Genomic DNA, 12487 nt, shown 5'->3' with positions numbered 1-12487 from the left:
TGGAGGAACTTGAACCCTACATTTTACTGTTCATTGGATCTGTCTGATCAACTTTTCCTAAGAATATCATCATTTATTTTCTTCAGCTCACATGCATACTGCCACTGAGTCAAGAATTCAGAAACTGAAAATTTCAAGTCACATGGCTTTGTCATGTAGCAGCATCTATACTGCATAGATCAAGTCCTTCCAGTCAATTTCAAAAGAACAATCCACTTGAAAGCTTCAAGAGTCTTGCATTCTTTTAACAGGTGTGTTTGTTCTTTAAAGGGGAAAACCTGACCTGCAGATCCTAGTAACATAAAGCATTTCAACTATAAAGCTACTGAGAGGATGCAGTGTCACAGGAGCAAACTCTGCAATCAGTAAGGTGGAAGTTCAGAAATATGCTCCCGGGACCACTAAGACAGAAAGATTCTTCACCTCCAGTAATATTCCAATTCTTCCTCTGAATTGCAGAAAGTCCAAGTTAAGGTCAACTGAAAACCGGTACAAACTTCTACAAAGCCCTTAAAAAAATCAGTAAATCTATTCCCTAACCCAATGTATGATCAGATATACAAATAAGAAGTAACGTCGATTAACCTGAATTTCAAGTTATCCTATTATGACCAATTTCTAATTGTTGTACTAATAAACAATAAAATAACCAGAAAACAGATCAAAGAAAGGTGAGAAATCCAGCCACTTCTTACCACGTCCACTGCTCTAAGCCCTGGGCTCCAAGCTGCCCTCACTTCTCAGCTTGACCACTGCAGTAGCCTCCTGACAGCTCTTCTTCAACTTTGCCTCTTACAGTCTCTTATCAAAAACAACTAGAGTCGGGTTTTTTGCTGCTAAAACCAAAGTCTGGTCATGTCAACTCTCTTCTTCCAAAACCCCCAAAGCTTCTATGTGAACTCAGTGTTTAAGGTAAAGTCCTCGTGATGGCTTACAAGGATATATTCTCCAATTCCCTCTTATCTCTGTCCTCAGTCCTCTTCTCCTACTTCTCACCCTGCCCATCCTTCCTCCACTCCACATACAATGGGCTTCCTCTAGTTCACAAATATGTCATGCACACAACACACATACGCTCTCACATCAGGCTTCTGTCCTTGCTATTCTTCTGGCTGGAATAGTCTTCTCTAGATATGCCCATGGCTTATTCCCTCACCTACTTCAGGTCTTTGTCCAAATGTCAACTTCCCAGTGAGGCCTTCCTGACCACGCTACTGAGAGGTAAAACACTACCTTACTACCCAAACCCAGCACTTCCTGCTTCCTGTTTCTGCTTTATTTTTCTCCATAGTATACAACAGTATCTATTCTATATTTCACTAACTTATTCCATTTAATGTCTCCTCAAAAGCTCTGTTAAGAACAGAATTTTTTTTTTAAAGATTTTATTTATTTATTTGACAGAGAGAAATCACAAGTAGACAGAGAGGCAGGCAGAGAGAGAGAGAGGGAAGCAGGCTCCCTGCTGAGCAGAGAGCCCAATGCAGGACTCGATCCCAAGACCCTGAGATCATAATCTGAGCCAAAGGCAGACACTTAACTTACTGAGCCACCTAGGTACCATAATTAAATTGTTAGAAAGTACTGACGGAAATGCATTTTTATTTAACTCCAATATCTAGACTCAGAGACCTCTTTCAACAGAATTCTTCTAAACTAGAGATCAACAAAGAAAAACAATACTGCAAAAACTTTATCATTTGTTTTACCCATGTTACTAATAACTCACAGATAACGTTCCTATATATCTAATGCTGCTGCATTCAGCATGACATATTTCTCCCAAACTCATTATGGAAATGGGGGGATGGAAAAGTGCTACATGTAATTTCAAATTCTTAGCAGTAGTGAATTCATCATTACTAGTAATAACACAAATAATAGTAGTAGACAGCCATCTTGGCATTTCTGCATGGTGCCAGGGCTTGTTTCTAGTAAATCTACATTAACAAAATTGTCCTTTAACACATCATTTTTAAAAAAAAACAAGTCTGAAAAGATCTTTAGCCCAAAGATTAAGACTATATTTAGGACTGTCTGGTTTAAAACAGGATGTGTGGCAGAAACAAAATTTATTTTGGGAAGCTTTAAGTGATACCTTAAATGGGTATACAGCCAAAACTGAGGTGCAGCCAGATTCATGTGAGTGACAAATAGAAGAGCATGCCACACTAACACAAACTGGTTTAAACACGTGCCCACACTGACAGTTGTGGGGACTGCACTGCTGCTGGTGGGTGTGTGGGATCACTCTGCTTCCTCACATAGGCACCTAATGGGGAGAGGGGCTCCAGAATGAATAGCAATAGGGATTTAGTTATTTAACCATGGTTTCTGATTTTTTTCACAGCAATGACAAGAAAAGTCATCTCAATAAAAATGTGTTTCTCTTCAGCCTATTTTCTCCTTCTTAACTTTGTGAACATTATTTTTTGCACATTCATCTAGTAGTATTTCTCTTTAGACCTGATCCCCTGCCTTTGAGCTCCTGACTCCATTTTTCACTTTTTTTTCTCTCCACTTTCCTCTCACAAGTCTGGATAACAGTAAAATGTGTTGTGCTCTTTCACAAAGGTCACCAAGAAAGATCTGCCTATGGCGGGATTAGTTAAAGAGAAGGTATCAAGTGAATTCTTTATACCATTTGGGCTAATGATGAGGGAGAATGACATATGAAGAACAGATACTCGGCAAGCAGAAGCCTTATTTGAGAGAAAGATCCATGTCCTCGCCATTAGAACAGAAGCAAAACCAGTGCTGTTACTAACAATTAATTGTGCCACCCTGGGCAAGTCACATTGGACCTTTATTCTCTCAGAGTAGTTCCAGTCTCCATGATCTGCAGAGGTCTTTCCACATCAAACACATTATATACTAAGACGCTAAAATTTTAAAACGAGACCCAATAAAGCATTATAGATTAATAATACGGATTTAGAATGCCTGGGACCAAATCTCAACTGTAATACTTTCTAGCTGAGGACACTGAACAAATTACTTAAACCCTCGAACCCTCATACACTGTTGGTGAGAATGCAAAATGGTGCAGCCACTCTGGAAAACAGTATGGAAGTTCCTCAAAACCTTAAAAGTAGAACTACCTTATAACCCAACGACTGCCCTACTAGGTATTTATCTAAAGGATACAAATATAGTGATTCAGAGGTGCACAAGCATCCCAACGTTTATAGCAGCAATGTCCACAATAGCCAAAATATGGAAAGAGCCAGATGTCCATCAACAGATGAATGGATAAAGAAGATATGGTATATGTGTACACACACACACACACACACACACACACACACATTAAGTCATCAAAAAGAATGAAATCTTGCCATCTGCAACATGGATGAAACTAGAGGTTATTAGGCTCAGCAAAATAAGTCATTCAGAGAAAGACAAATACTGTATGATTTCACTCACATGTGGAATTTAAGAATCAAAACAGACGAACACAGGGAAGGGAAGGAAAAATAAGATGGAAATAGAGAGCGAGGCAAACCATAAGAGACTCTGAACTCTAGGAAACAAACTGAGGGTTGCTGGAGAGAAGGTGGGTCAAGGGATAGAGTAACTGGGTGATTGGCATTAAGGAGGGCACCTGATGTAATAAGCATTGGGTGTTACATGCAGCTGGTGAATTACTAAATTCTACCTCTGAAACTAATAATACAGTATATGTTCACTAAACTGAATTTAAATAAAGAATTTTCAAAACATTACTTAACCTCTTTCCCACTTTTTTTTATAATTTATATAATAGCATCTAACTTACAGAGTTGTTGTGAGGATTAAATCAATATACATATATGTACATACACAAATTCATAAAACAGGATCCTGTATGTAATCAGTGCTTGTAAGTCTTCCTACTGCTATAATTACATAAGAATTTCATAAAATATATCAACCCAGAGAGACAGTACCAAAATTCAGTATTTTATGATACTGAAACATCATTAGTAATAAACAAAAAGCAAAGCCCATAGGTTTACCTTTTTCTTACGATTTCCGCTTTCACGCTGCACTGCCTTCATTAGATGCACCAACCGATCTACAAACGTCTGCTGTGCAGCCAGCAAAGAACGCATAACTCTGACAGACTTATCACCCTGAAGGGATTCAAAGGAAAGGAAAATTAGTTCTGTGTAGCATAATGATCAGGGTTTCTTTAATAGCATGGGTGATCTTTATTTATTCTTCTAATAGCTTACAAACTTCAGTACAAAGTGAAATTGAAAAAGATTAATTATCTTGATTCAGAGATAATGAGAAAGCTGCTGGCTTATTTAAACACTGCCAACTCTTCCACAGTTGAAAACTATCTGAGCCTTCAGCAAATACTGATCTATCAAAAACAGCACTTTTTTTCACATACAACCATGTGAGAAGAGAATTTGTTCACCCAAAATGCATTCACTCATTCACTCAATAAATATCTGGAAGCCTGTGATGTCTTCAGAAATGCACTAGGCCTATGGCAGAAACAATATCATCTTCAAGGACTAAAAAATCTACTGGAAAAAAAAAAGAAAAGCATTCTCAAATAGTACCATAATGCATCCTTGCTTAGTAAAATATAAGTCATAAAAATTAAATGCCATAAAGTCTTATGCAGTGAATTCCCAGTTCATAAAATATTATAAAATACATTTTTTCACTTAATCTTCCCAATTACACTGATAAGGGTGGCTAGGCAACTGTTATTATCCTCATTTCAAAGGTGAGGAAATTTAAGCTCAGAGAAAATAAAATTTCTTCACAGTATAACAAAAATTGTAAATGCAGAATTGAAGTTAGAAGAGAAAACCAACTACTTTATCTGCCAATAGGTGAATGCAGAGAAACTCTGAGCTCTGAGAACTATAGAAAAGTTTAGTCTCCAAGATTTCAATAAAATGAGATTTAAAGTAGTAAAAACATGAAACATGTTTATCTGCAATTGCAGATAAAAGATGCTATGAAGTTAATTATTTCTGTAGCAAATCACAGATCAGTGCTGTGAGGGTCCTCACTACCCATGCACCCTCTGCTGGCTGAACTGTGCCACAGCACTTTAAGAATCACAACACCAAAGAGGAAAAAATGGTTTTACATAGATTCTAAAAACTGTTTAAGAAGCAAAATATGTTACGTAGTAAGTACCTGCAATATGAGCATTGTCAGATTTCTGAAAATGTACCTAGTCTTGATAACAAATGAGAGGGAAGAAATAAAAGAGCAAATCTTTGGAATTTGTTCCATATATAGGTTTATTTCATTAAATAAGAGGTCAACAAACTTCCTATAAAGGGCCAAGGAACAAATACTTTAGGTCTTGTTGGCCATGCAGTTCCCATTTCAATTATTCAACCACTACCGCAGTACATAAGTGGCCATAAATATATGAAAACAAATGAATATAAAATTTTATGTAGGAATACTGATATTTGACTTTCATATAACTTTCATATGTCACAAGATATTCTTCTTCTTCTTTTTTTTTTTTTTTAACCATTTAAAACATAAAAACCACTCTTAGCTCATGGGACATAACAAAACATGCAACAGACCAGATCTGGCCCATGCCTGGTGTTTTTGCCAACCCCCATACGAAATGGTTACCTTCAACAATGCTTGGCTAAATCGTCTCATTACATTCAAGTACATCTCATGGGTCTTCGGGTCTCTTTGCTGAGTGTCTTGATCTTCACATTCCACAATCACGTACCTTAAAAATATGTTAAGTCATTCATAAGAGGTGAAATAAGAGTCGGATTCATTTTGTAAATATTTCTACTTTTCCACTCAATCAGGCTAGTTCACATTTGCAAAAATAAATAAATGGAAGTAATGAAACATATTTTTCATCACTCTTTTAAAAGTAAAAAATTAGGGCACACACACAATCATTTATAAAAGGTAAATTAATAATAATAATGCCTTAATTTGTATGATATCCTAGAGTCTCTAAAAAGTTTGGGATCAAAAGAAGCATTTTCTCCTAATCCGTTATAAGGTACATACAGCATTACCATATTCAGAAATCATCTAAGCTCACATATCTACCAAGTAACTCACAAATAATATTTTCAAAATCTATGTAGTCCTTCTGTACAGCTCTCTTATTATGAGAACTTCACTGAGCTACTTCTCATTAATATACCTCTGCAAAATGAATACAATTTTAAATTTAGTTTTTCCCATCCAATCTCCCCATTTCTCAAAAATCCATATATAATCTCCCATTTGTGTATTACAAAATTGTGGTTTTAGAGGGTTAAAGAAATTTTAAATATATTCTTAAACTTGGACTGCTTCTATAAGTACCAAATCTTATAGCCAAGGATTTGAATTAGATCATAGAGGCCAATGTTCTCTAACTGTTCTGATAGCATCAAGCCATACTAACAAACATATTTTATATTACAACTCAGGACACACAGCCCCATGTGCGACACAGATGCCCCAAAACAAAAAAGCTTCACAAGACAATATTCTATGTTAATATTTACTACTCTCTTCTATTTCATTTTTCTTTAAATAACAAATAGTAGATCATGAGCCTGTAAATTGATTTCAGTGGATCACGACACGTAGTTTGAAAAACACAGATCTATCTAGACCAACTTGCTTATTTCATCAATAGTGAAACTTAAGAGGGGTTGTGTCTTGGCCACAGCACAATGGCTGTGCTGAAATCAGAGCCCAGGACTTTGGGGCTCCTGTGCCAGAACTCTTTCTGTCTTGCTAAGCTTAACTTCACCCTGTTTTATCTTTAAAAATCACATGAAACTTTTCAACTACCTAATCTGATAATGCTTTTCAAATCTCAAGTCACAGCCACTTAATTATTTTCTTTTCTATTATTTCTGGGAAAAAGTATAGTGCGCCAGTAGAAGGTGATGTTTATAAGAGCAGAAAGCTTACCTGCCTTGTTTACACTATACCCTCAGCACCTCCAGGCCTGGCTCCTAACACTGAATAGGCTATTGCTGAATGAATGAATGACTCAAATCTCATAGATCTAGCCATTATCTCAACACTGATAATTCTCAAATATGAATATATATCCCTTTAATCATACCAAAAGTCTGACTTTGCATTTCTTCACATGTCCTCTTACATTCAATTTTCAAGCAGCATAGTCCTTTTCCAAGACACTGTCATTTTAACCTGAACCTGTGTAATACTGAACTTAACACATTATATGAGTTACTTTTCAATCTCTATTGAATCTACCAATATTCCAGTCATTTGGACTGGGAATCCCACTGTTGCAGGGTTTGCAAACTCAAGTTTTCTCAGAAATCAGGTAGAAAACATAAATGTTTAAATCACCTGAATACACAAAAAAGAGGCGAGGCAGTAGCCAGACCAGAGAACATAAGCTCTACCCAAAATCAACACTGGCACTTTGTGTTTCATTTGCAGTCCATGCATGTAGAGCCAAGCCTAGCTCCCATTCCCTTGCTTTAAACATCTATACTCAATTAGTCACCAGACTGTGTTGACTTTTTCTTCCCTATAAAATGCCTCTTACCATGGTTCTATACTACTAGCCAGTCCCATCTAGAATCAAGCAGCAGATAACCTATTACCTGGCCTCTCCAACTATAAGAAACCTGTTATTGCTCAATAAAATCATCCTAAATTTTTTTTTCTTTAAACCATCTTCATAATGTCCCACCTCTATTAACACCAATGATTCTCTTATCTACCAGTTTAACATAGATTTCGTGGCCCCAGCATCGGATTCAATTTATGCACACACACTGCAGTCAGGTCAGGCCCCTAACCACTCCTAGTATATGCATCCACTTGGAACTTTTGCTCAGGTTGCAATGATGTTCAGAAATACCTCCCCATCTCCTATTCACTCTTCAAGTACAGGAGACATTTTATCTCTTCTAGGAAGTCCCTCCTTCTCTGACTTCTCATCTAGTCCTTCTCTGACTAGTCTCTACTAGGAAGTCCCTCCTTCTGTGACTTCCTAGAAGAAGCCTAGCAGACAACTTGTGTTGAAGTTACCAAACTGTTTCACGTGTTTAACTCTTAGTTCCCCTCATATGTTATAAAGAAACTGAAGCCACAGGCCACATCTTAAAATTTTTCAATAGCCCCTGACATACCCATAACAGTCTTACACACAGAAATATTTTAAGGGCTCATAAAACTAAAAGCCTTCTTCTTTTGACTTCCCACAACAAAGGTTTACCATGATACTAGCTGCTGTTTAAAGCCCTAGAGTTGTATAGCTTATAATTCTCTGTAAAGTAGAATGAAGAACTGAACCATGACACTATTTCTACCATATCATGTTCCCAACAGAAGTTCTAAGTCAAAATTTCAAGAAAGCATTCTTGAATCTTGAATCAAGAAAGTGTTCTAGAGGGGCACTTGGGTGACTCAGCTAGTTAAGCATCCAGCTCTTGATTTCGGCTCATGATCTCAGGGTTGTGAGATCAAGCCCTGTATCAGGCTCCACACAGGGCATGGAAACTGCTTAAGATTCTCTCTCTCCATTTTTCCCCACTCTCTGAAGGGAAGGAAAGGAGGAAGGAAGTATGGATTAAAGGAAGGAAGGAAAGAACATATGACTATTTAAAATAAAGTTAAGGGGTGCCTAGGTGGCTCAGTGGGTTAAGTCTCTGCCTTCAGTTCAGGTCATGATCCCAGGGTCCTGGGATCGAGCCCCATATCAGGCTCCCTGCTCAGTGGGGAACCTGCTTCCCCCTCTCTCTCTGCCTGTCTCTCTGCCTACTTGTGATCTCTCTCTCTCTGTCAAATAAATAGATAAAATCTTTAAAAATAAATAAATAAATAAATAAATAAATAAATAAATAAATAAATAAATAAAATAAAGTTAATTAGGGGCGCCTGAGTGGCTCAGTGGGTTCAAGCCTCTGCCTTTGGCTCAGGTCATGATCCCAGGGTCCTGGGATCAAGCCGTGCATGGGGCTCTCTGCTCAGAGGGGAGCCTGCTTCTCCACCTCTCTCTGCACCTGCCTCTCTGCCTACTTGTGATCTCCATCTGTCAAATAAATAAATAAACACTTAAAAAAAAAAAGGAAATAGAGGCACCTCGCTGGCTCAGTAGGTTAAAGCCTCTGCCTTTGGATCCGGTCATGGTCTCAGGGTCCTGGGATCGAGCCCCACATCGGGCTCTCTGCTCAGCGGGGAGCCTGCTTTCCTTCCTCTCTCTCTGCCTGCCTCTGCCTACTTGTGATCTCTGTCTGTCAAATAAATAAATAAAAATCTAAAAATAATAGTAATAGTAATTTAATTAGTTAAAATTAAATAAAAATAAAAAAATTCAGTTTTTCAATCATACACTTTATATTTCAGGCACTTAGTAGCCATATGTGCAGCATTATGGATAATTTCCATCACTGCAGAAAGTTTCATCAGACAACTCTATTCTAGATGAATAAGCTAAGAACAGTTAAGAGAAACTCTTATTTCCTAGTTGCGGTATTCCAGAATATTTGGTCATTTCAGGATACCACCTAGGAATGTTAAATAGACAGTGATTCCAAACAATGAAACTGTCAATATACAGTCCTATTCAAATCCTATTCAGACCTTTCCATCCTTTAAAGTCCTTGACTATCTCCATTACCTTAGTATATTGTCCTTTTCTGTGTTTACACAGAAATTCAGTTCTAAATGGGTAATAGAGATGACCAGAACATACAGGCTCTACTGCTTTTGTTCAGGTCTCCCTGAATGACCATGAAGTTAACACAATGGTCACAGCTATTTCCTATGACTGAGGGTCTATACTGATGCTCATGGTAAAGGTCAAAAAATCTTCCAAGCCAAAGTTCTGCTGCATAAAGATAAGTCCATCTAAAAATACAAATGACAATGTCATCTCCAAATATGAAGGACAAATTTAGAACAAGACTAAAAGACCTAGATTTGAATCATTTCTGAATTCTCAGTTCACAGCAGTAAGTAGATTCTACAAAGCACTCTAAGATATTCCCTTGAAACCTATCATCTTCAAGTAGAAATGAGACAGAACTGTCCAGGTACCCATTGTAATATGACTGCAGTGGGCTACCTGCTTCCTGGCAATTCCATTTTGTGGGGTAAATAACCTTTATTACCTTGAAAGGTCTTAAAAGTTATAGAAAAACATGTCAAAGCACCCAAAGTTTACTTTCAATTTCAACATACTGGAACAGCTATAAAAATAAAAAACTGGAACGATTTATAGATCCTGATGCCCAACACTTTACAGATTGGAGACTATAACTCCCCTCTGTGGCTTAAAAGGTTGACACTCTTCATTTTAAAAGGATTGTCTGCACAACTATAGGCCCCTAAGGATTCAGCTATAGCAGGAATCCCATTTAAATCAATGGAAAGGGAACAAATGAAAAGGGAAATTCAAAGGTTCAGAAAGAAACAGCACAATCAATTAAAATGTTTATTTTAATGCATTTGTTATAATAAGAACACTCTTAGAATGAGAGCCCTTTAAATTGTTACACTTAATTAATATTTTTATACTACTCTGTCCATGTTCAAAGGAAGTGAATGATCATTTTAAGCCAACTACTGAAATTGTTTTCCATATTTTCACCGGATACTCACAAAAGCAGTGTCTACCAATGTCAGAAGCCCACGCCAATAGCTTTTTTCTCCCCATGAGTATTTCTGAATATGTAATATGCAGACTGTAAATACAGGAAAAGCAATTACTCCTCAGAGAAGGAGCAGACATAGCACATGCTATTGCTTCAATGAATCAGAGATATAGTGGGAAAACACAAATCAAATCTAAGTTTGATGGAATGCTTATAAGACTGGGAGTTGGAGCTGCTCTTTGTTTACTGTCTGTGGAGAAAACAAAGCACTCTTTCTGAATGGAAACCTTTGCCTTGCTGGAAATTGCTCATCTAATAGGTTTCCTACTGTTTAGCTGCTTTCAAAATGGTTTTAAAACTCTTACCTACTTGAAATAAGAGATCAAAGGTTCTATCACAATTTCAGATTTTACAATGAAATCTCTTCTACAGTCAAATCTGGAAAATACATAATTTTTTTTAAAGATTTTTTAATTTATTTATTTGACAGACAGATCACAAGAAGGCAGAGAGGCAGGCAAAGAGAGAGAGAGGAGGAAGCAGGCTCTCTGCGGAACAGAGAGCCCGATGTGGGGCTCGATCCCAGGACCCTGGGATCATGACCTGAGCCGAAGGCAGAGGCTTTAACCCACTGAGCCACCCAGGTGCCCCTGGAAAATACATAATTTTAAAACACCACATAATCAGTATATGCACACAGAACTCCTATAGTAGTGACTACTCTAGACTATAAATTCTGAGCCAGAGAAAACTTTTCATGAATATTGCAAGAAAATAAAAATACCTATAAAGGAATTCTCAGAAAATGATTTTTAAAAATATAAAATCTTAATTTTAAAATACTAAGAAGCTCACCCCAAAACTTGGCAACATGCTTAGTGCTATATTTTTTTAATTTCCTTTTAAATATTTACTTAAATGTTCATGAGTAAATATTCCATAACACCAGTGAATAGACACATACTTACGAATTCAGACTGGAATATGGAGAACATTAGGAAGCAAGAAATTACATTAAAAGGAAATAGTAGCTATGTGGTACTATGAGAATTGCCAAGTAAACTTTTCAAAGTAAAAAGAGTGATTAACAACTAATCAAAACACTCTGTGGGTCTTTTTCAAGGATAGACTGACATTTACTGTGAGGGTAATGTAGTTTTATGAATATTATATTAAACTGCTAAAATAAAGAGATATTTTTCTTGCCATTACCAGGACCAATAGGAAAAAAAAAATTACAGATTCCAAAATGACAGATTTAGTTAAGACTGTTGATAGCAGTTTTCTTCACTATAGAGGGAACCATAAAGGTTGAAATGAAACAATTATTTATTGTGTATGTACAAAATAGACAGCTGTGTTTGTTAAAAGAACCCTCTGATTTAGTTACATATTTCTTGGCTACATGGGCAGTATCCAGAAAAATGTTGTTTGGAGAGTGGGAGAATGAAATTAATACCTGATTTGACCTGTAGGACAGTTTTCTAAAACTCAGTCTAAAACAAGATAGTTCTTTGATTAATTTCTTCATGAAAAGCAAAATGCCTCAAATGAGCTTTCAGAATGGGTATCTATCTATTCATTTCTATTGTTAAGTAAATCCAATAAATCAGGCAGTATTTTAGATCAGAAACAGTTTCCACAGTTAAACACTATCAAGTATGTTGTAAGTTTAAAAATGTTTCCAAATGTACAGAGGCTTCAGGTAGCGAATGACCAGCTGGCTCAGCTCTTCACTTGCTCTACAAAACTAGAGGAGGCTCTCTTGTCTAGTGTTTAATCCTAGTACTTTCTCTTATTGAACCAAAAATATTGCTCATTGTGGCTTAAGCTAACTTGTCCTTTACCCTTAAATATTCTGTGACAGATAAAGGGAGCTGAGCCAGGCTTCGTACTACTTGTGTCTC

General features: G+C 36.8%; 1 protein-coding gene across 2 annotated transcripts in view; it reads right to left on the bottom strand.

The window, feature by feature from the left end:
- Positions 1-12487, bottom strand: part of PIK3C3 (phosphatidylinositol 3-kinase catalytic subunit type 3) — a 137997-nt gene that overhangs the window by 56191 nt on the left and 69319 nt on the right. For both annotated transcript variants that reach the window (XM_059409562.1, XM_059409563.1), the window contains 2 exons: positions 5608-5713; positions 3999-4115 (listed from right to left, as the gene is read on the bottom strand). In XM_059409562.1, coding sequence (XP_059265545.1) covers positions 3999-4115; positions 5608-5713 — 223 coding nt within the window. The remainder of the gene's footprint in view (positions 1-3998; positions 4116-5607; positions 5714-12487) is intronic.

The sequence above is a fragment of the Mustela nigripes genome, chromosome 8 (genome assembly GCF_022355385.1).
Source record: "Mustela nigripes isolate SB6536 chromosome 8, MUSNIG.SB6536, whole genome shotgun sequence".
Classification (NCBI taxonomy): domain Eukaryota; kingdom Metazoa; phylum Chordata; class Mammalia; order Carnivora; family Mustelidae; genus Mustela; species Mustela nigripes.
Note: the sequence above shows the minus strand (reverse complement) of the source record. Positions and strands in the feature narration are given on the sequence as shown.